The 24,550-nt window shown below is 48.0% G+C and overlaps 1 protein-coding gene across 1 annotated transcript in view; it reads right to left on the bottom strand.

The window, feature by feature from the left end:
- The window catches only part of LOC138285943 (zinc finger protein Xfin-like), a 664,541-nt gene that overhangs the window by 61,220 nt on the left and 578,771 nt on the right, over positions 1-24,550 (bottom strand). The window contains exon 21 of the mRNA XM_069226463.1: positions 1,647-1,812. Coding sequence (XP_069082564.1) covers positions 1,647-1,812 — 166 coding nt within the window. The remainder of the gene's footprint in view (positions 1-1,646; positions 1,813-24,550) is intronic.

Below are 24,550 nucleotides of genomic sequence, written 5' to 3'. Positions count from 1 at the left end.
GGAGAGGACCTCAGGATGAAGCATGCACCAGAGGAGGGTGGAAGTCCTCTGTCCTAGAAGAGGTACACTCCTATAGCCATGCTCCAGATCTCACCTGGGATCACTCATAGGTGGTGAGCTGGTGCCATGCCCTGCATGAGGAGAGGACCTCAGGATGAAGCATGCACCAGAGGAGGGTGGAAGTCCTCTGTCCTAGAAGAGGTACACTCCTATAGCCATGCTTCAGATCTCACCTGGGATCACTCATAGGTGGTGAGCTGGTGCCATGTCCTGCATGAGGAGAGGACCTCAGGATGAAGCATGCACCAGAGGAGGGTGGAAGTCCTCTGTCCTAGAAGAGGTACACTCCTATAGCCATGCTCCAGATCTCACCTGGGATCACTCATAGGTGGTGAGCTGGTGCCATGCCCTGCATGAGGAGAGGACCTCAGGATGAAGCATGCACCAGAGGAGTGTGGATGTCCTCTGTCCTAGAAGAGGTACACTCCTACAGCCATGCTTCAGATCTCACCTGGGATCACTCATAGGTGGTGAGCTGGTGCCATGCCCTGCATGAGGAGAGGACCTGGGATGAAGCATGCACCAGAGGAGGGTGGAAGTCCTCTGTCCTAGAAGAGGTACACTCCTACAGCCATGCTCCAGATCTCACCTGGGATCACTCATAGGTGGTGAGCTGGTGCCATGCCCTGCATCAGGAGAGGACCTCAGGATGAAGCATGCACCAGAGGAGGGAGGAAGTCCTCTGTCCTAGAAGAGGTACACTCCTATAGCCATGCTTCAGATCTCACCTGGGATCACTCATAGGTGGTGAGCTGGTGCCATGCCCTGCATGAGGAGAGGACCTGGGATGAAGCATGCACCAGAGGAGGGTGGAAGTCCTCTGTCCTAGAAGAGGTACACTCCTATAGCCATGCTCCAGATCTCACCTGGGATCACTCATAGGTGGTGAGCTGGTGCCATGCCCTGCATGAGGAGAGGACCTCAGGATGAAGCATGCACCAGAGGAGTGTGGATGTCCTCTGTCCTAGAAGAGGTACACTCCTACAGCCATGCTTCAGATCTCACCTGGGATCACTCATAGGTGGTGAGCTGGTGCCATGCCCTGCATGAGGAGAGGACCTGGGATGAAGCATGCACCAGAGGAGGGTGGAAGTCCTCTGTCCTAGAAGAGGTACACTCCTACAGCCATGCTCCAGATCTCACCTGGGATCACTCATAGGTGGTGAGCTGGTGCCATGCCCTGCATCAGGAGAGGACCTCAGGATGAAGCATGCACCAGAGGAGGGAGGAAGTCCTCTGTCCTAGAAGAGGTACACTCCTATAGCCATGCTTCAGATCTCACCTGGGATCACTCATAGGTGGTGAGCTGGTGCCATGCCCTGCATGAGGAGAGGACCTGGGATGAAGCATGCACCAGAGGAGGGTGGAAGTCCTCTGTCCTAGAAGAGGTACACAGTGGGCCATGCTCCAGATCTCACCTGGGATCACTCATAGGTGGTGAGCTGGCTGAGGGAGGGGCCTGGGATGAAGCCTGCACCAGAGGAGGGTGGAAGTCCTCTGTCCTATCAGGGGGATCACTCCAACACCCCTACACCCATGCTTCATGCATGCAGATGGACACCTGGGCCCCAGCAGGGCGCACTCACCTCTGGCCCCGGCCTGGGCTCGTCTCCTCTGGTTTTCATGGCGTCAACTCCTCCTCCGCGGACGGACAGACTGACAGGTCCTGGTGGGAAGGAGGTGATCAGGGTGCACTTCTTCCAGGGGAAGGAGACTCCTGTGCGCATGCGCCGTGCGGGTTCGCCGTTGATTCTGTGCTACGCGCATGCTTAGTGTAAGAGTGAGCACGCGCCCCCCCTCCACCCACGCGCATGAGATTAATGTGCGCATGCGGAGAAGTTGGACGTTGGCACTGCTGCGCATGCTCAAGGTGTGGGAGGATGCGCTCAATGCACGGGCAGTGTTTGTGTCGTGTAGTAGGCACGTGCACTTTACAGCTGGCAGAGCGCATGCGTGATGTAAGTGAGGCGCTCGTGCTTGACGGGGGGGGGCGGAATGAGCGCACGTGCACGGTTTGAAGATTCAGCATTGCTGTGCATTCTTTGGACAGTGAGACGTTACACATTTGCCACAGAAACTCATGCGCAATGGTCAACCTCGTTCCCGAGAAAAGGGCAACATATCTTGGCGCATCCTCCACCTTTTGGCTTTTCAGCGACCTGTCACCTCTCCGTGTGCCCGGGGATGAAAGTAGCGAGGTGCGCCTGTCGGTTGAGGCATGCTGTGTCGAAGGACGGCCGCGAACTGAGTGCGCATGCTCAGTATCGAGTGACGTTTTCTAACTGTCTCTCCATCTGTGCGAGTCCCCCTTGACGTCAGAGGGAGGTACAGCCACACAGCTGCTGTCTGCACGTGTGTGCCTCCCCGTCTGTCTGTGCCCCCCAACACGATATGACGCATTGCGAGGAGAGTTACATGGATAGTCCAAGCAGTATCTTTAAATGCATTTGTGTGGACTGTAATATTGGACTAAGCATTCCTGTGTTTGAGTAACTATATATATGTATATATATATTATTGATGAATTATTGAATAATATAATTAGAGTTAGACAGGTTTTCCACAGATGAAGGGAAATTAAGAAATTTCCTAGCTATCAACAAGGAAAGTTTCAATTCTATTAAGGACACGGAGGCGAGGATGATGCATATCTTTCTTCACTTTTATTTAAACAGCCAGTTCAAAGTTCAACAAATTCAAGGAATTTCACCCTCAACTTCACTGCAAAAGGAAGTTAAGGCATCCTCAAGTTGCTACTGCCTCCGATCCTAAGAGAACAACGTAACATAGTGAGCAAGTTGAACGTGTCTCCTTCAAAAAAGGTCTGAACATTTGAAATAACTATACATTGTAGGGTATGCCTTATCCGTTCAGACCACACTAAATACATAAAACCCACCATCAAGCTGGCAACAATTCAAACCACGGTTCATCATCTGACCATTGTAAACATAGATATCACCTCCAAAGGCATTGTGTCCAATCAGCTCCCGGGCAGCAGACACATCCCTTGTGTTGGGCAGGATAATCCTCGCATCCGTGTCCTTAATAGAATTGAAAATTTCCTTCTCGATAGCTAGGAAATTTCTCATTCTATGTCAGGACCGGAGGCAAGGATTATGCATGTTTAAAGCTTACTTACCTCCAAAGAGGCTGTTTCGTGAATAGGTTTAAAATAAAACTTTTTGAAGGTGGACTCTGACGACCAATCAGCGGCGTTCATGATGTCTTCCAACCTACCACCTACCTGGATGGCCTTGGAAGCCATGGCACCCCGAGTGGAATGTGTCCCAAATATTTGTACATTGATGCCTGCTTCCTTCAAAACCCATCTGGTCCACCTAACTATCGAAGGCAAGGAAACTGCCCATGAAATCAACAATTGCTGATGTTGCCCGAGACATCTTGTTTGGGGTCAAGGGCAACAAGATTTTATGTTTACTTTGTCCTTGGGACAAGTAGGTCCAACCCCCTGCAGCACAAACCCTTTGGCTCCCTGTTTACAGAGAGTGGAACTCTCTGCCAGTTGAGGTAATGTGTTTCCAAGAGATAATGCTGTTCGAACTTGTATTTATGGTTCATTATTTGAAAACCTTCATTATTAGGGTGAGTGCTGTAAATAAATGTTTTAATGTCACACTTCACTACTGACGTTGGTTCCAGTACAAAAAAAAAAAAACGTGTATACACATGTTTGAAAAGTTTAGGCTATGAGGCTAAGTATAATGCTCCCAGAATGCTCTCTGATTATATGCAAATGAAGTGTCATTTAGTAAAATGTTTTGATGCATGCTAGTATTTCTCAAAAATATTTCTAATGGAAAATCAGTGTACCCATTTTCAACACGATTATGGGAAGCATGAAAATAAACAAACACTGACAAAGCCAACTGATCTGACATATTTTTATAAGTCTTTTAGTTTCATCAATGCGTCTCTTGTTTTGACATGGCTTTTGTAACACTTTATTGTTGTGGGAGCTACCAGGTCCTCAACATTGTAACAAACACTGGCAAAAAAAAACCAAAACGTTTTTGAACTCTAAAAGCACATGTTGCCACCAGTGGCATAACAAAGGCCCCGCAGCCGCCCTCCAGGGGGCCCCTTCAGCACAGCACCTGCCCTGAGTGAGTCTGGAGAGGGGGCTCCTCCATGTTCTTTGCAAAGGGGCACCCTCCAGTTTCATTACGTCACTGATTGCCACTGTAGTTCCTGACACTGAACAAAACTACTTTGTGTGCCAATATGCTCCTTGTGGAAGAGAAGAATGCGATCACTCACAGTAAAGCCAGCCGAAAGAGAGAGAAATAGAAGTTTAATAAAAACAAAATATCATTGTTAACACCAGACCTAATTAGGGACCAAGACCCACATGTAGGTAGCTTTTTGCATGTCGCAAACAGCGACTTTCGCTGTTTGCGACGTGCAAAAAGTACATTGCGATGCACAAACCCAGTTTTGCGATTCAGTAACCTGGTTACCGAATCGCAAAACGGGTTTGTGACTCGCAATTAGGAAGGGGTGTTCCCTTCCTAATTGCGACTCGCAGTGCAATGTAGGATTGTTTTGCGAATGCGGGCGCAAACCAATCTCAGTTTGCACCCATTTCAAATGGGTGCTAACACTTTCACCAAAGGGAAGGGGTCCCTATGGGACCCCTTCCCCATTGTGAATGCCACTGTAAACATTTTTTCAGAGCAGGCAGTGGTCCTGCGGACCACTGCCTGCTCTGAAAAAATGAAACGAAAACGTTTCATTTTTCGTTTTTGTAATGCATCTCGTTTTCCTTTAAGGAAAACTGGCTGCATTACAAAAAAAAAAAAAAAAAACTGCTTTATTGAAAAGCAGTCACAGACATGGTGGTCTGCTGTCTCCAGCAGGCCACCATCCCTGTGAGGCCGCCATTCGCAAGGGGGTCGCAAATTGCGACCCACCTCATGATTATTCATGAGGTGAGCATTTGAGAAGCCCTTGCGAATCACAGATGGTGTCAGGGACACCATCCTACATTCGGATTTGCGACTCGCAATTTGCGGGTCACAAATCTGAACCTACCTACATGTGGCCCCAAATTCTTAAAGAAAGTCACAAAAGTGCACCCATGGTATATGTCGTACCCCTATAAAATATTTGTGAACTGTATTTTAGCATGGGTAAATACGCATGTGTAGATTTGCTCATGTGAAAATCTATTGAGCATTTGCAAGTTCATTTTCCCTCCAGCCACTTTCTTCCCAACCCTGGAAGAAGTTCTAATTCTGCCATTGTCAGGAGTAAATGTCCAACCTTTCTTATTATGGGAAAATATTAGAGAGAAGCTGGTGAAAATCTTTAAAACATGCAGGTTAGTAGGTTTGCAGACTCAAAGGCATTCCAGCCCTGGAACTATTGCTTACTGCTTCCTCCAGCCCCAGTATGCAGATCTGCAGAAAGGTGGAAAAATAAGGAAATTGCTACAGTAGGGATTGAAACTGCTAGTATTCAAGCCCTACTATGGTAGTAGCCCTGGCATAATCAGAGAGGCTATTATCAGAGCTCTTACATAATGAGATTGCTGCTATAATTTGGCGCCACACTACATGGCACCAAAGGGACAAGTAGATCTTTTTACAGGACAAGTAGATTTGAGAAGCAACCTGTCCCGTGGACAAGTAGATATTTTAATAAATTCCACACCCCTGCACCTTACAACGCACAATTTCGGTGCGTGTGGGTAAGCTGGATAGGTAACCGGCCTGGTATTACACTTGGTCCGTCTGGATACAGTGAAGGTCACTCCCTCTGGGGAAAAAACCCTCGCCAATACATCAAGGGCTCTGACGTCCGACACCCTTTTGCACGAGATGAGACACAGCAGCACAGCTAGTTTTGCTGACAATTCCTTCAGAGAGAGATATTGGTTATCCTGCCATGAGGATAAAAGACGCAGAACCTAATTGACGTCACATAATTCCAAATACCCGGGTTCTGGAGGTCTGGATATTCTGATACCTTTAAGCAATTTGCACACCCATGGGTGCTCACCCGCCGGGCAATTGTTCAGCGGGGATGTCCCGCTGAGATCGGCGATCTGAAAGAATTGATCGAGCAATAAGACAAACCAGCTCCCGCTAGCTTTGCGAGAAAATTTATGAGATCCGTAACTTGGGCCCCCATGGGATCGATGTGTTTTTCCACACACCAACGAATCCAGCGATTCCAGGTGGACCTGTACCGCTTGCATGTGCCCGGAGCCCAGGCCTGTCTGATGAATTTTTCAGCGTCCTTTAAAGTCGGCCGTCTTCCCAGCGAGCCCAGAAATCTTCCAACCCATCAAAGTGAGAGGGCCTTGAAGTCCCAGAGTGTGAAGGTGCCCCACGGGATCCAAGAGAATTGACGGGGAGTCCAGGAGAAGAATTGGAAAGTCACAATAGAGCTCCAGGAGGGATGGAAACCACACCTGTGACCTCCAAAGTGGGGTTATCAGGACCACCGTAGCCCCCTGACGATGTACCTGGGCTGACACTCTCTGAATCAGTAAGGAAGTGGGGAATGCTTAACCCTGGTCTCGCCCCCTGTCCTGCAGGAACGCATTCAATGCTGCCGCCCCCGGATGCGGGCACCAGCTGAAGTACCTCTGTAATTGGCCGTTCCATCTGGACGCAAAGAGATCCATAGAACCCGGACCCCAGCACTCCATGAGTGCCAGAAATACACCTCTGTCCAGCTGCCAGTTGCTGGAATCCTCCAGAAATCTGGAGTTCCAGTCTGCCAGAGTGTTCTGGGAACCCAGAAGGTACACCGCTGTCACCAAAATTTGGTGCTGGAGACAAAAGTCCTTCGCCAATTCCACTAGGGCTCTCGAGCGAAATGCCTCCTAGGTGATTTATGTATTACACTGCAGACACATTGTCCATCCTCAGAAGGACAACACAAGAGACCTTGTCCTGAGTCAGAGACCTGACCGCAAAGGATCGCACCAGGAGTTCTAGACAATTGATGTGTAGATTGAGTTCCCGTGGGGTCCAACGTCCACCAAACAAGACGTCCGTACACCAGGCTCCCCAACCCTGATGGCCGGATTTCGATTCTATGATCAGATCCAGCGAGGATCCAAACATCGCTCTGCCGTTCCAAGCCTCCATGTGGTCTAGCCACCACTGGAGTTCCGTTCTTGCCTTGTGGGGATGAGATATTAACTCAGAATAAGTTAGCCCACGCTGGATGATGCACCTTCAGACGTTGAAGAGCCCTGTAGTGAAGAGGGCCCAGAAATATGGCCTGAATAGAGGATGAGGGAAGTCCCACCATGCTGGCCAATTGCCTGAGTGAGATTCTGTTGTGTTTCATGACCTTCATTAACTCCTTCCTGATCTTGGTTATTTTAGAGATCTGGAGGCTGTCTGGGAGTCTACGAGGAACCCCCGAAAGGTCATCGACTGTAAGGGCAGGTGGTCCGATTTCTGCTGGTTTATCACAACCCCCGAATCCTGGAGGAGTGCAATAGTCGTGGTCGCATTGGATAGAAGTTGTGAACAGGATTAATCCATCTGGAGGATATCATAGAGATAAATGATTAGACAGATCCCCCGGGACCGAAGGTACTCCACCACTGGTTTGAGCAGTTTCATGAAGCATCACGGTGCTGAAGATAGGGCGAAGGGGAGGGACATGAATTCGAACACCTGCTCCCTCCAAAGAAATTACAGAAACCTGCGATGTGGGGGGAAAATCGTGACCGTCACGATAAGCATCCTTGAGGTCCAGACAAATCATCCAATCCCCTTGTAATAGGAGATCCCTGAGCATATGAATGCTCTCCATTTTGAAGTGTCTGTAGACCACCCACTCGCTGAATGCTCTGAGGTTGATCACCGGGTGAAAGCCTTTGTCCTTTTTCTCTAACAGGAAGATATTCCTCACAAAGCCCCTAGCCACTGTATATATGTTGTTTTAGTTGTATGTGTCACTGGGACCCTGGTAACCCAGGGCCCCAGTGCTCATAAGTGTGCCTGAATGTGTTACCTGTGTAGTGACTAACTGTCTCACTGAGGCTCTGCTAATCAGAACCTCAGTGGTTATGCTCTCTCATTTCTTTCCAAATTGTCACTAACAGGCTAGTGACCATTTTTACCAATTTACATTGGCTTACTGGAACACCCTTATAATTCCCTAGTATATGGTACTAAGGTACCCAGGGTATTGGGGTTCCAGGAGATCCCTATGGGCTGCAGCATTTCTTTTGCCACCCAAAGGGAGCTCTGACAATTCTTACACAGGCCTGCCACTGCAGCCTGAGTGAAATAACGTCCACGTTATTTCACAGCCATTTTACACTGCACTTAAGTAACTTATAAGTCACCTATATGTCTAACCTTTACCTGGTAAAGGTTAGGTGCAAAGTTACTTAGTGTGAGGGCACCCTGGCACTAGCCAAGGTGCCCCCACATTGTTCAGAGCCAATTCCCTGAACTTTGTGAGTGCGGGGACACCATTACACGTGTGCACTACATATAGGTCACTACCTATATGTAGCTTCACAATGGTAACTCCAAATATGGCCATGTAACATGTCTATGATCATAGAATTGCCCCCTCTATGCCATCCTGGCATAGTTGGCACAATCCCATGATCCCAGTGGTCTGTAGCACAGACCCTGGTACTGCCAAACTGCCCTTCCTGGGGTTTCACTGCAGCTGCTGCTGCTGCCAACCCCTCAGACAGGCATCTGCCCTCCTGGGGTCCAGCCAGGCCTGGCCCAGGATGGCAGAACAAAGGACTTCCTCTGAGAGAGGGTGTTACACCCTCTCCCTTTGGAAAATGGTGTGAAGGCAGGGGAGGAGTAGCCTCCCCCAGCCTCTGGAAATGCTTTGTTGGGCACAGATGTGCCCAATTCTGCATAAGCCAGTCTACACCGGTTCAGGGGACCCCTTAGCCCTGCTCTGGCGCGAAACTGGACAAAGGAAAGGGGAGTGACCACTCCCCTGACCTGCACCTCCCCTGGGAGGTGTCCAGAGCTCCTCCAGTGTGCTCCAGACCTCTGCCATCTTGGAAACAGAGGTGCTGCTGGCACACTGGACTGCTCTGAGTGGCCAGTGCCACCAGGTGACGTCAGAGACTCCTTGTGATAGGCTCCTTCAGGTGTTGCTAGCCTATCCTCTCTCCTAGGTAGCCAAACCCTCTTTTCTGGCTATTTAGGGTCTCTGTCTCTGGGGAAACTTTAGATAACGAATGCAAGAGCTCATCCGAGTTCCTCTGCATCTCTCTCTTCACCTTCTGCCAAGGAATCGACTGCTGACCGCGCTGGAAGCCTGCAAACCTGCAACATAGTAGCAAAGACGACTACTGCAACTCTGTAACGCTGATCCTGCCGCCTTCTCGACTGTTTTCCTGCTTGTGCATGCTGTGGGGGTAGTCTGCCTCCTCTGTGCACCAGAAGCTCCGAAGAAATCTCCCGTGGGTCGACGGAATCTTCCCCCTGCAACCGCAGGCACCAAAAAGCTGCATTACCGGTCCCTTGGGTCTCCTCTCAGCACGACGAGCGAGGTCCCTCGAATCCAGCGACTCTGTCCAAGTGACCCCCACAGTCCAGTGACTCTTCAGTCCAAGTTTGGTGGAGGTAAGTCCTTGCCTCCCCTCGCTGGGCTGCATTGCTGGGAACCGCGACTTTTGCAGCTACTCCGGCCCCTGTGCACTTCCGGCGGAAATCCTTTGTGCACAGCCAAGCCTGGGTCCACGGCACTCTAACCTGCATTGCACGACTTTCTAAGTTGGTCTCCGGCGACGTGGGACTCCTTTGTGCGACTTCGGGTGAGCACCGTTTCACGCATCCTCGTAGTGCCTGTTTCTGGCACTTCTCCGGGTGCTACCTGCTGCTGAGAGGGCTCCTTGTCTTGCTCGACGTCCCCTCTCTCTCCTGGTCCAATTTGCGACCTCCTGGTCCCTCCAGGGCCACAGCAGCGTCCAAAAACACTAACCGCACGATTTGCAGCTAGCAAGGCTTGTTGGCGTTCTTTCGGCGGGAAAACACTTCTGCACGACTCTCCACGGCGAGAGGGATCCGTCCACCAAAGGGGAAGTCTCTAGCCCTTTTCGTTCCTGCAGAAACCTCAGCTTCCTCTGTCCAGTAGAAGCCTCTTTGCACCCGCAGCTGGCATTTCCTGGGCATTTGCCCATCTCCGACTTGCTTGTGACTTTTGGACTTGGTCCCCTTGTTCCACAGGGACCCTAGATTGGAAATCCACAGTTGTTGCATTGTTGGTTTGTGTCTTTCCTGCATTATTCCTCTAACACGACTTCTTTGTCCTTAGGGGAACTTTAGTGCACTTTGCACTCACTTTTCAGGGTCTTGGGGAGGGTTATTTTTCTAACTCTCACTATTTTCTAATAGTCCCAGCGACCATCTACAAGGTCACATAGGTTTGGGGTCCATTCGTGGTTCGCATTCCACTTTTGGAGTATATGGTTTGTGTTGCCCCTATCCCTATGTTTCCCCATTGCATCCTATTGTAACTCTACATTGTTTGCACTGTTTTCCAAGACTATACTGCATATTTTTGCCATTGTGTATATATATCTTGTGTATATTTCCTATCCTCTCACTGAGGGTACACTCTAAGATACTTTGGCATATTGTCATAAAAATAAAGTACCTTTATTTTTAGTATAACTGTGTATTGTGTTTTCTCATGATATTGTGCAAGTGACACTTGTGGTACTGTAGTAGCTTCACACGTCTCCTAGTTCAGCCTAAGCTGCTCTGCTAAGCTACCATTATCTATCAGCCTAAGCTGCTAGACACCCTATACACTAATAAGGGATAACTGGGCCTGGTGCAAGGTGCAAGTACCCCTTGGTACTCACTACAAGCCAGTCCAGCCTCCTACATTGGTTGTGCAGCGGTGGGATAAGTGCTTTGAGACTACTTACCACTCTTGTCATTGTACTTTTCATAAGAGAAAAATATACAAAACAAGGTCAGTGTATATACACATAGCCAAAAAGTTTTGCATTTCCTCTTTTCACTCTTTTCTAAGTGCTGAAAAGTACTACTAACTTTCTAAAAAGTTCTAAAAAGTTTAAAAAGTTTTTTTTCTCTGTCTTTCTAAAAGCTCTGACAAACTTTTTATCTTTTTCTATCACTGTAACTCTCTCTAAAAATGTCTGGCACAGGCCAAAATGTTGATCTGTCCAAACTTGCATATGATCACCTTAGCTGGAAAGGAGCAAGGAGTCTCTGTGTAGAGAGAGGTTTGAGTGTAGGCAAGAATCCTTCCTTGGAACTGTTACTTAACATGCTTAGAGAACAGGATAAGGCCAGAAGTGCCCCATCTGTTGAAAAAGTAGCTAATGGTTCTCAATCTGATCCAGGGACGCCCCCAGGAAAAGATTCAGGAAAGAAACTTCCTAGCCTGCCCATTACTAGACAGTCTAGCATAGTTGGTAATGATGATGAGCCACACCATATAAATAGTGTTGTCTCACATCATAGCAAAAGCATTTATTCTCACCATACTGGTAGTGATGTTTCTGTTAGCCAAGCTGTTAGGGTGGTTTCTGTAAGGGACAGGTCTCCTTCTGTCCATTCTCACCATACTTCTGTTTCAAGGCATGTCCCTCCCACCCACCCTGATGACAGATTGTTAGAAAGGGAGCTCAATAGATTGAGAGTGGAACAAACCAGACTGAAGCTCAAGAAGCAACAGCTGGATTTGGATAGACAGACTTTAGAAGTAGAGAAGGAGAGACAGAAACTGGGTTTAGAAACCCATGGTGGCAGCAGCAGTATTCCCCATAGTCATCCTGCAAAAGAGCATGATTCCAGAAATCTGCACAAGATAGTTCCCCCTTATAAGGAGGGGGATGACATTAACAAGTGGTTTGCTGCACTTGAGAGGGCCTGTGTTGTACAGGATGTCCCTCAAAGGCAGTGGGCTGCTATCCTATGGCTATCATTTAGTGGGAAAGGTAGGGATAGGCTCCTTACTGTGAAAGAAAATGATGCTAATAATTTCCAAGTTCTTAAGAATGCACTCCTGGATGGTTATGGCTTAACCACTGAACAGTACAGGATAAAGTTCAGAGAGACCAAAAAGGAGTCTTCACAAGACTGGGTTGATTTCATTGACCATTCAGTGAAGGCCTTGGAGGGGTGGTTACATGGCAGTAAAGTTACTGATTATGGCAGCCTGTATAACTTGATCCTGAGAGAGCATATTCTTAATAATTGTGTGTCTGATTTGTTGCACCAGTACTTGGTGGACTCTGATCTGACCTCTCCCCAAGAATTGGGAAAGAAGGCAGACAAATGGGTCAGAACAAGGGTGAACAGAAAAGTTCATACAGGGGGTGACAAAGATGGCAACAAAAAGAAGGATGGTAAGTCTTCTGACAAGGGTGGGGACAAATCTAAAAATGAGTCTTCATCAGGCCCACAAAAACACTCTGGTGGGGGTGGTGGGCCCAAATCCTCTTTTAATCAGAACAAGGAAAAGAAACCATGGTGCTATTTATGTAAAATAAAAGGCCATTGAACAACAGATCCCAGTTGTCCAAAGAAAGGCACCAAGCCTCCTACCACTACAACCCCTACTGCTACACCCAGTGTCCCTACTAATAGCAGTGGTGGTGGGAGCAAACCTACTAATAGCCAATCCAAGGGAGTAGCTGGGCTCACTATTGGTAACTTAGTTGGGGTTGGCCTTGTTAGGGAGGCCACAGAGGCTGTGTTAGTCTCTGAGGGGGCTATTGATTTAGCCACCTTAGTTGCTTGTCCCCTTAATATGGATAAGTACAAGCATCTACCCCTAATAAATGGTGTTGAGGTTCAGGCCTACAGGGACACTGGAGCCAGTGTGACTATGGTCATAGAGAAACTGGTCCACCCTGAACAACACCTACTTGGTCACCAGTACCAAGTAACCGATGCTCACAACAACACACTTAGCCACCCCATGGCTGTTGTAAATCTCAACTGGGGGGGGGTTACTGGTCCAAAGAAAGTTGTGGTAGCTTCAGATTTACCTGTAGACTGTCTATTAGGGAATGATTTGGAGACATCAGCTTGGTCAGATGTGGAGTTGGAGGCCCATGAAGCAATGCTGGGCATCCCAGGGCATATTTTTGCTTTGACAAGGGCTCAGGCCAAAAAGCAAAAAGGACAGGGAAGCTTGGATCCTGGAACAATGGACCAAGTGCTCCCTAAAGCTAGGGCTAGTAGAAGCAAACCACTTCCTACTATCCCTCCCTCTACAGTGGATTCTACTTCTGAGGAAGAAGAATTCCCTCCCTGTGCAGAACCTACACCAGAGGAGCTGGAAGCAGACACTGTTGAGCTTTTGGGTGAAGGGGGGCCTGCCAGAGAGGAGCTGAGTGTGGCACAGCAAACCTGTCCCACATTAGAGGGTCTCAGACAGCAAGCTGTCAAACAGGCTAATGGGGATGTCAGTGACTCTCACAGAGTTTACTGGGAGGACAACCTCTTGTACACTGAGCATAGGGATCCTAAACCTGGAGCTGCCAGGAGATTAGTGATTCCTCAGGAGTACAGAAAGTTCCTCTTAACCCTGGCACATGACATTCCCCTAGCTGGGCACCTGGGTCAAATGAAAACTTGGGACAGACTGGTTCCATTATTTCATTGGCCTAGGATGTCTGAGGACACAAAGGAATTTTGTAAGTCCTGTGAAACCTGTCAAGCCAGTGGCAAGACAGGTGGCACCCCAAAGGCACCCCTTATTCCACTGCCTCTGGTTGGGGTTCCCTTTGAAAGGGTAGGGGTTGACATAGTTGGCCCCCTTGACCCTCCTACTGCTTCAGGCAATAGATTTATCTTGGTGGTAGTGGACCATGCCACAAGATATCCTGAAGCTATTCCTTTAAGGACCACTACAGCACCTGCAGTGGCAAAGGCCCTCCTGGGAATATTTTCCAGGGTGGGCTTCCCAAAGGAAGTAGTATCAGACAGGGGAAGCAATTTCATGTCTGCATACTTAAAGGCCATGTGGAAGGAGTGTGGTGTAACTTATAAGTTCACAACACCCTATCATCCACAAACAAATGGACTGGTGGAGAGATTTAACAAAACTCTCAAAGGCATGATTATGGGTCTCCCTGAAAAACTCCGCAGGAGATGGGATATCCTTCTACCATGCCTCCTTTTTGCCTACAGGGAGGTACCCCAGAAAGGAGTGGGCTTCAGCCCCTTTGAACTTCTTTTTGGACACCCTGTTAGGGGTCCACTCACACTTGTAAAGGAGGGTTGGGAACAACCTTTAAAAGCTCCTAAGCAGGATATTGTGGATTATGTACTTGGCCTCAGATCAAGAATGGCTGAGTACATGAAAAAGGCCAGTAAAAACCTTCAGGCCAGCCAAGAGCTCCAGAAGCAATGGCATGATCAGAAGGCTGTTTTGGTTCAGTACCAACCAGGGCAGAAAGTGTGGGTCTTGGAGCCTGTGGCCCCAAGAGCACTCCAAGATAAATGGAGTGGACCCCACACAATTGTTGAAAAGAAGAGAGAAGTCACCTATTTAGTTGACTTAGGCACTGCCAGGAGTCCCCTTAGGGTGCTCCATGTCAACCGCCTGAAACCCTACTATGACAGGGCTGATCTCACCCTGCTCATGGCAACTGATGAGGGACAGGAAAAAGACAGTGATCCTCTACCTGATCTCTTCTCTTCCACAGAACAAGATGCTCTGGTGGAAGGTGTAGTTTTGGCTAATTGTCTTACTGCTGAGCAGAAAGACAATTGCATAAACCTCCTAGATCAATTCTCTGAACTCTTCTCTACTGTGCCAGGTACCACTTCTTGGTGTGAGCACACTATAGATACTGGAGACAGTTTACCTGTCAAAAGTAAGATCTATAGGCAGCCTGACCATGTCAGGGACTGCATAAAGCAAGAGGTCCAGAAAATGTTAGAACTAGGAGTAGTTGAGCACTCTGACAGTCCATGGGCTTCTCCTGTGGTACTGGTACCAAAACCCCATTCCAAAGATGGAAAGAAGGAAATGCGGTTTTGTGTAGACTATAGAGGTCTCAACTTAGTAACCAAAACTGATGCTCACCCTATACCCAGGGCAGATGAGCTCATAGATACACTGGCATCTGCCAAGTATCTAAGCACTTTTGATTTGACTGCAGGGTATTGGCAGATCAAATTGTCAGAAGATGCTAAACCTAAGACTGCATTTTCTACCATTGGAGGACATTACCAGTTTACTGTAATGCCTTTTGGTTTGAAAAATGCACCTGCCACTTTTCAGAGGTTGGTGAACACAGTCTTGCAAGGGCTGGAAGCTTTCAGTGCAGCATATTTGGACGATATAGCTGTCTTTAGCTCCAGCTGGGATGATCACCTGGTCCACCTATGGAAAGTTTTGGAGGCCCTGCAAAAGGGAGGCCTCACTATCAAGGCTTCAAAGTGCCAGATAGGGCAGGGTAAGGTGGTTTATCTGGGACACCTTATTGGTGGGGAACAGATTGCACCACTACAGGGGAAAATCCAAACAATTATTGATTGGATTCCCCCTACCACTCAGACTCAGGTGAGAGCCTTCTTAGGCCTCACTGGGTATTACAGGAGGTTCATTAAGAACTATGGCTCCATTGCAGCCCCTCTTAATGACCTCACATCCAAGAAAATGCCTAAAAAGGTATTATGGACAGCAAACTGTCAGAAAGCTTTTGAGGAGCTGAAGCAGGCCATGTGCTCTGCACCTGTCCTGAAAAGCCCTTGTTACTCTAAAAAATTCTATGTTCAAACTGATGCATCTGAATTAGGAGTAGGGGCAGTCCTATCACAACTTAATTCTGAGGGCCAGGATCAACCTGTTGCTTTTATTAGTAGGAGGTTGACCCCTAGAGAAAAGCGTTGGTCTGCCATTGAGAGGGAGGCCTTTGCTGTGGTCTGGGCACTGAAGAAGTTGAGGCCATACCTGTTTGGCACTCACTTCATTGTTCAGACAGACCACAAACCTCTACTTTGGCTAAAACAAATGAAAGGTGAAAATCCTAAATTGTTGAGGTGGTCCATATCCCTACAGGGAATGGACTATACAGTGGAACATAGACCTGGGAGTAGCCACTCCAATGCAGATGGACTCTCCAGATATTTCCACTTAGACAATGAAGACTCATCAGGTCATGGCTAGTCTTATTGTCCTTCGTTTGGGGGGGGGGGTTGTGTAGGAAAGTACCATCTTGCCTGGCATGTTACCCCCATTTTTCACTGTATATATGTTGTTTTAGTTGTATGTGTCACTGGGACCCTGGTAACCCAGGGCCCCAGTGCTCATAAGTGTGCCTGAATGTGTTACCTGTGTAGTGACTAACTGTCTCACTGAGGCTCTGCTAATCAGAACCTCAGTGGTTATGCTCTCTCATTTCTTTCCAAATTGTCACTAACAGGCTAGTGACCATTTTTACCAATTTACATTGGCTTACTGGAACACCCTTATAATTCCCTAGTATATGGTACTAAGGTACCCAGGGTATTGGGGTTCCAGGAGATCCCTATGGGCTGCAGCATTTCTTTTGCCACCCATAGGGAGCTCTGACAATTCTTACACAGGCCTGCCACTGCAGCCTGAGTGAAATAACGTCCACGTTATTTCACAGCCATTTTACACTGCACTTAAGTAACTTATAAGTCACCTATATGTCTAACCTTTACCTGGTAAAGGTTAGGTGCAAAGTTACTTAGTGTGAGGGCACCCTGGCACTAGCCAAGGTGCCCCCACATTGTTCAGAGCCAATTCCCTGAACTTTGTGAGTGCGGGGACACCATTACACACGTGCACTACATATAGGTCACTACCTATATGTAGCTTCACAATGGTAACTCCGAATATGGCCATGTAACATGTCTATGATCATGGAATTGCCCCCTCTATGCCATCCTGGCATAGTTGGCACAATCCCATGATCCCAGTGGTCTGTAGCACAGACCCTGGTACTGCCAAACTGCCCTTCCTGGGGTTTCACTGCAGCTGCTGCTGCTGCCAACCCCTCAGACAGGCATCTGCCCTCCTGGGGTCCAGCCAGGCCTGGCCCAGGATGGCAGAACAAAGGACTTCCTCTGAGAGAGGGTGTTACACCCTCTCCCTTTGGAAAATGGTGTGAAGGCAGGGGAGGAGTAGCCTCCCCCAGCCTCTGGAAATGCTTTGTTGGGCACAGATGTGCCCAATTCTGCATAAGCCAGTCTACACCGGTTCAGGGGACCCCTTAGCCCTGCTCTGGCGCGAAACTGGACAAAGGAAAGGGGAGTGACCACTCCCCTGACCTGCACCTCCCCTGGGAGGTGTCCAGAGCTCCTCCAGTGTGCTCCAGACCTCTGCCATCTTGGAAACAGAGGTGCTGCTGGCACACTGGACTGCTCTGAGTGGCCAGTGCCACCAGGTGACGTCAGAGACTCCTTGTGATAGGCTCCTTCAGGTGTTGCTAGCCTATCCTCTCTCCTAGGTAGCCAAACCCTCTTTTCTGGCTATTTAGGGTCTCTGTCTCTGGGGAAACTTTAGATAACGAATGCAAGAGCTCATCCGAGTTCCTCTGCATCTCTCTCTTCACCTTCTGCCAAGGAATCGACTGCTGACCGCGCTGGAAGCCTGCAAACCTGCAACACAGTAGCAAAGACGACTACTGCAACTCTGTAACGCTGATCCTGCCGCCTTCTCGACTGTTTTCCTGCTTGTGCATGCTGTGGGGGTAGTCTGCCTCCTCTCTGCACCAGAAGCTCTGAAGAAATCTCCTGTGGGTCGACGGAATCTTCCCCCTGCACCGCAGGCACCAAAAAGCTGCATTACCGATCCCTTGGGTCTCCTCTCAGCACGACGAGCGAGGTCTCTCGAATCCAGCGACTCTGTCCAAGTGACCCCCACAGTCCAGTGACTCTTCAGTCCAAGTTTGGTGGAGGTAAGTCCTTGTCTCACCTCGCTGGACTGCATTGCTGGGAACCGCGACTTTTGCAGCTACTCCGGCCCCTGTGCACTTCCGGCGGAAATCCTTTGTGCACAGCCAAGCCTGGGTCCACAGCACTCTAACCTGCATTGCACGACTTTCTAAGTTGGTCTCCGGCGACATGGGACTCCTTTGTGCGACTTCGGGTGAGCACCGTTTCACGCATCCTCGTAGTGCCTATTTCTGGCACTTCTCCGGGTGCTACCTGCTGCTGAGAGGGCTCCTTGTCTTGCTCGACGTCCCCTCTCTCTCCTGGTCCAATTTGCGACCTCCTGGTCCCTCCAGGGCCACAGCAGCGTCCAAAAACGCTAACTGCACGATTTGCAGCTAGCAAGGCTTGTTGGCGTTCTTTCGGCGGGAAAACACTTCTGCACGACTCTCCACGGCGAGAGGGATCTGTCCACCAAAGGGGAAGTCTCTAGCCCTTTTCGTTCCTGCAGAAACCTCAGCTTCTTCTGTCCAGTAGAAGCCTCTTTGCACCCGCAGCTGGCATTTCCTGGGCATTTGCCCATCTCCGACTTGCTTGTGACTTTTGGACTTGGTCCCCTTGTTCCACAGGTACCCTAGATTGGAAATCCACAGTTGTTGCATTGTTGGTTTGTGTCTTTCCTGCATTATTCCTCTAACACGACTTCTTTGTCCTTAAGGGAACTTTAGTGCATTTTGCACTCACTTTTCAGGGTCTTGGGGAGGGTTATTTTTTCTAACTCTCACTATTTTCTAATAGTCCCAGCGACCCTCTACAAGGTCACATAGGTTTGGGGTCCATTCGTGGTTCGCATTCCACTTTTGGAGTATATGGTTTGTGTTGCCCCTATCCCTATGTTTCCCCATTGCATCCTATTGTAACTATACATTGTTTGCACTGTTTTCCAAGACTATAGTGCATATTTTTGCCATTGTGTATATATATCTTGTGTATATTTCCTATCCTCTCACTGAGGGTACACTCTAAGATACTTTGGCATATTGTCATAAAAATAAAGTACCTTTATTTTTAGTATAACTGTGTATTGTGTTTTCTTATGATATTGTGCATATGACACTAAGTGGTACTGTAGTAGCTTCACACGTCTCCTAGTTCAGCCTAAGCTGCTCTGCTAAGCTACCATTATCTATCAGCCTAAGCTGCTAGACACCCTATACACTAATAAGGGATAACTGGGCCTGGTGCAAGGTGCAAGTACCCCTTGGTACTCACTACAAGCCAGTCCAGCCTCCTACAGTCCCCCTCAACCCGCCTGGGTGACCCCACGTCAGGGCCTAATATGGGGTGAACCTCTTCACCGGTCTCTCCGGGCCAAGATCCTTTCTGGAAGGGTGGGTGATTTAGCGCGCGCACTCTTGCAAAAAGCTTTGGTGAGGCGTTCAAATCCCTTGAGGTGCCCTGTGTCACACTTGCACAATTTCTTGGGGGCCGTTAAGCTCGCATTTTTAGAATCAGCTCCCACCCCCCCAAACATGCCTGTCCCCTTAGATTCCTGCTCTGACAGTTTTGCTACACTCTCCTTAAGAGGGGCCAGGGCCTTGGCTATGGCTTGTAAGAGCAAAACATCTACCTCAGGGGGTCGAGTGCGTTGCGAAGGGCCCACTCCTGTGGACAAGTTGGGGAAGAAATCGTGGTCCTGTATGGACTGCATTGCAGGGACACAGTGGCAGATATTGGACAGGAGAGATGCGTAGGGCAGCCCCCCACGCTCCTGTCAAAAAAGGAGAGACCGAACGGCCTCTGTGTGCGCTTTTGAATTAGCGCTCTGCTCCCCAGACGGCAGTCGATCTTACAGCAAAAGCGGTGTTCTGTAGGGGTTGGAGGGGCTAAAAGTGAGCGTCACACTCAAAACCCCTGTAGCGATATCCCAATAGCGATCAAGCACTCACCGCTACTTGAATCGCTAGGAAACGCACTTCGGAACACCAGCAAAAGAGCGCCCTCTGGTGGACGCGACGCATCACTGAGGTTGTCACACAGAAGAATACTAAATACCTTGATTAAAGCAATGCCGGCACAAGGCTATGTCAAAAACACTCAAACGCAATGAACAAGCACACTCAAGAGGCAGTAAGGGCCAAAGAGACTTAACTGATGCTCGGACAGTGAAGAAAGAGGGTGGACGTCGACAGCAAAGGATATATATGCACACCGTCGGAGAGAGGAATGATTGGACACTGGTTACCATGGATATAATGTCTTCATCGATGTTGTAGTTTTTTCATGAATTTGTTGAACTTTGAACTGGCTGTTTAAATGAAAGTGAAGAAAGATATGCATAATCCTCGCCTCCGGTCCTGACATAGAATTCATATTATTGAATAATATAATAATTTGCTTAAAAAACACAGGTTATATGGACATTAAAGTTAGATGAGATTTCCCACAGTGAAAGGAAATTGTTGATTATCATGATTACCATGAATCCCTGAGTGTAAAGTATTATTTGTATTTCTTTATAATAACTATATGATATATAATAAGATTTGTGATCACATATAATATATATGTAACATATTAATATGATGTATATAATAATTCAGAATGATATAATAACATGTAATGATTAGGAAAAATAAAATGTATCCGATAGAGACAAATAACCCCAAGGTGTCAGACTGGTTCCGGAAAGTTTTCCTTAGCAGTTCCTCTGTGCGTTTAGACGATGTCGTGCAACTCCGTAGTTATGTTGTTGACTCAGTCAATATAGTCCCTCTCCCGATGCGCTGAAATCAGCATCTTTTCTGCGTAGCTACGTGGATCTGGAGAAGCACTTCCTCTGGCCCTTTTTGACCTTCACTGTTTTCACAGTATTTTTTCGTGACATTGGAACAGTGTATATGCCTACTGGCTTTAAGCCCTTTGGGTCACGTTCTCGTCAGATGTTGTCACGGACCCAAACTCTGTCTGCATGTGGTGCCTTGGCACCCACCACGATGCTGATGACTGGAATGCCTGTCGACAACTGAAGCCTAAGACATTGTGAGAGCGGTGGATGAAGCTCCTGGTCAAACTTATTCTGTCCTGTGGTGTATGAATGTGATGGGCCCTTGTCTGGTGGCGGTAAATTGTTGTGAGTGCAGTAAATTGTTGGATTTATGTGTGGGAAAGTCCAGAAATCTGCAGGCAGCCACAAATTTCCTACCACCTAGTGTTCCTCTAAGGCACCAGAGAAGAACGTTTCTTCACCTTTTTGGGTGTGCAAGTGACCATGACAGGGGAGGGCCAAAAATGTATTGTGGAGAGATCAAAATTACCTATCACAAAACCAGCTGGTTTTGTAAGATGTTAATCTGTGTTTTTGGTCCTGGGTTCCTTCACCATGTAAGGGAAGCTACCAAACCCAGAAATTCCTGAAAATGAGACACCCGGGTCAATCCGTGGAGATGTGGCGTCTGTGGATCCCACAAACTTTGCTTACCCACAATACCCTGTGAAGGTGAAATGTTCATTACAAATACTATTTTTCTTTTCTTCTCTGTTATGTAAACTACAACAATTTGCAGGGATCCATAAAAAACCTACCACCCTTTCTTTCTCCACTTGTCCTGATAAAAACACAACCCCTGGTGTTTGCCTGTGTCTAGTCTCTGCGCTATGAATGTCTCACTCCAGGTTCAACACCAGCCATCATGCAAGGACTACCATTGACCCCTGTGTGATCCATTCCTGTCACGGGCACTAAGCCCAGGCCCACATGTGGGATAGTGTTTTTATCGGTGCAACTTGGGGAACGCTAGGCGGTAAGATGTTTGTAGATCCATGCATATTTCTGTAGTTTACTTCACAGTAATTGCAAGGGAAACGTGTTTTTATTCAATGTAATACCTATTCATGGTATTCTGTGTTGAAATACTTTGTGGAAACCATGCAAGCCACACCTCTGTGCACTCCCCTGGATGTCCATTCTTTAGAACTGACTGGGTTTTGTAGTGTCCATAAATGGTTCCAGATCCCAGGGTTAATTAGTACACTCGCCTCAGTTATCCTTATCGCTACAGTACCTTTTGTGACCTTCCCTGTTGCAGGCACTTGGCCTACCGACAGAAGCGAGGTACCATTGACTTCGGGGAATGCTGGGTGGAAGGAAGTTTGTGGCACCCCTCAGATTTCAGAACTTTGCATCGCTGAAATGTGAGCAAAATATGTTTTTTCAGACAAATTTTGAGGTTTGCGAAGGATTCTTAACTTCAATATATTCCACTCTACTATATTCCCCTCTCTTCTGCACTGTAACCTGTACTATGCTCCTGCCGTATGACAGTCTATTTACATCACTTGATGCTTGTTGTTGGTTGTGTCTTGGCTTTTGTGTGTGTGTGTTTCTTTCACACTCTTCACCTTTTAGTCTGCACATTTTAATTCTCCTGCTGCTACTGCATTGACTTAATAGTGTTGTATTCAAGTTCTAACGTGTAGTCCTTTTGAGGTCGAGCATAGCAGTGCACAACTGCTGCTTTTCTGACGTGTTGTCATCTATTTGGACCTTTAGCCATGCCCATCACTATCGCTCGGTCATAGTTCTCTGTTATCAATGGTAAATGCTTCACGATTGTCCCTCCTTGGGGCCGTTTGGTTACCGCCTTGGACATCGACCTTGTATTACTTTTAATTTCCAATTTATGTGGGAAGAAAAGTCCAGTTATGAGTTTACAATGCTAATAGCTCTAAGTCGAGCAAATGTGAGACCAGTTGCATTGGAAATGCTTCTTCTTACGTGGTGTACTCCTTCTTTTCTATGGCTGGAATATCGATATTTTAGATTTTGTCATAATTCCATCCTTATGTAAGATCTGCATGTTCCAGGATGGCTGTACTCCACTAAATGCAACTGCAGGCCACACTGTGACACTCCACTGTATTGAATGCAACACTATTCCACACCTCACTTCGCACCACAAAATATCACTTCATTCTCTGCCAGTACACTCTAAGCTACACAATGCAACTCCCTGTAAACCCATGCCACACAATGGTACCCCTCTCCATACCAATCCACACAATACCAACTCCACCAGCACCAAGCCACTACACTCTACACCTCTTACATGTTAGGCAGCCACCATTTCAGGGGGCCACATGGCATTAATAATAACTGCGTCACACCCATGTAAGCCTGGAATACACACAGTTACAGGCACAATGCAGATTAATAAATTTGTGCAAATGACATTTTGGGATACCTCAGTGTTGGCTGACTCTCTGCTCGCTGTTCTCCTCCATAGGGCACGTCTGCTGGGACAGGCGATGAGATGGCGGCATCCTCCGGTGTACAGACCGCCGGTGGACCTGTCGACAGTGGAAGAGAGACACATAATAGTCACATACAGACTTGATCGTGCAACAATCCAGGAATTGTGTGCCCAGTTGGAGCCAGACCTGATGTCAGCTATCCGCCATCCCACAGGGATACCCCCTCTAGTGCAGGTCCTGTCAGTATGCCATTTCCTGGCAAGTGGTTCCTTTCAAACAACAGTGGCCATTGCATCAGGGATGTCCCCGCCAATGTGTTGTCCAGAGTGTTGTCTGCTCTGCTGAAACACATGCGCAGCTACATCGTGTTCCCTCAGGTGGAGGATTTGCCCACAGTGAAAGGTGACTTCTATGCCCTGGGACATATCCCCAACATCATTGGTGCCATTGATGGGACACATTTGGCATTAGTACCCCCCCAGCAGGAGTGAACAGGTGTACAGAAACCGGAAGAGCTACCATTCGATGAATGTGCAGATGGTGTGTTTGGCAGACCAGTACATCTCCCATGTGAATGCCAAGTTTCCTGGCTCAGTGCATGATGCTTACATTTTGAGGAATAGCAGCATCCCTTATGTGATGGGGCAACTCCAGAGGTACCATGTGTGGCTAATAGGTGAGGCCAAGGACCCAATACACTGTAAATAGGTGTCTGGGTATGGGGTTGTCCCTAAGGGTTAGTGTGTGTCTAACACTTGTCCCTCGATATTTGCAGGTGACTCTGGTTACCCCAACCTGTCATGGCTACTGATCCCAGTGAGGAATCTCAGGACAAGGGCAGAGGAACGCTACAATGAGGCACATGGGTGAACTAGGAGGGTGATCGAACGAACCTTCAGTCTCCTAAAGGCCAGATTCCGGTGCCTCCATATGACAGGTGGTTCCCTCTACTACTCACCAAAGAAGGTGTGCCAGATAATCGTGGCCTACTGTATGCTGCACAACCTAGCTTTGCGACGGCAGGTGCCTTTTCTGCAGGAGGATGGGCCAGCTGGTGGTCTTGTGGCAGCTGTGGAGCCTGTGGACAGTGAAGAAGAGAAGGCAGAAGAAGAGGATATCGACAACTGAAACAACATAATCATGCAATACCTCCAGTGACACACAGGTAAGAAAATGTCACTGCCTCCCACATGTCATACAATTTCTGGAGCTAGCATAAGTCTGTCTTTTTCACTCATTGTATGGACCCTGACTTGTCACTTTGCCTTTCCATTTCACAGATGTGGGTTCCACGTTGTGCCCTCTGCTATATTTCCTCCAGGCCTACAGCTGTGTTACATCGGTATGTGCACAAGTAAATTGACATT

Source organism: Pleurodeles waltl, chromosome 3_1 (genome assembly GCF_031143425.1).
Source record: "Pleurodeles waltl isolate 20211129_DDA chromosome 3_1, aPleWal1.hap1.20221129, whole genome shotgun sequence".
Classification (NCBI taxonomy): Eukaryota; Metazoa; Chordata; class Amphibia; order Caudata; family Salamandridae; genus Pleurodeles; species Pleurodeles waltl.
This window is presented reverse-complemented; position numbering and strand designations above follow the sequence as displayed.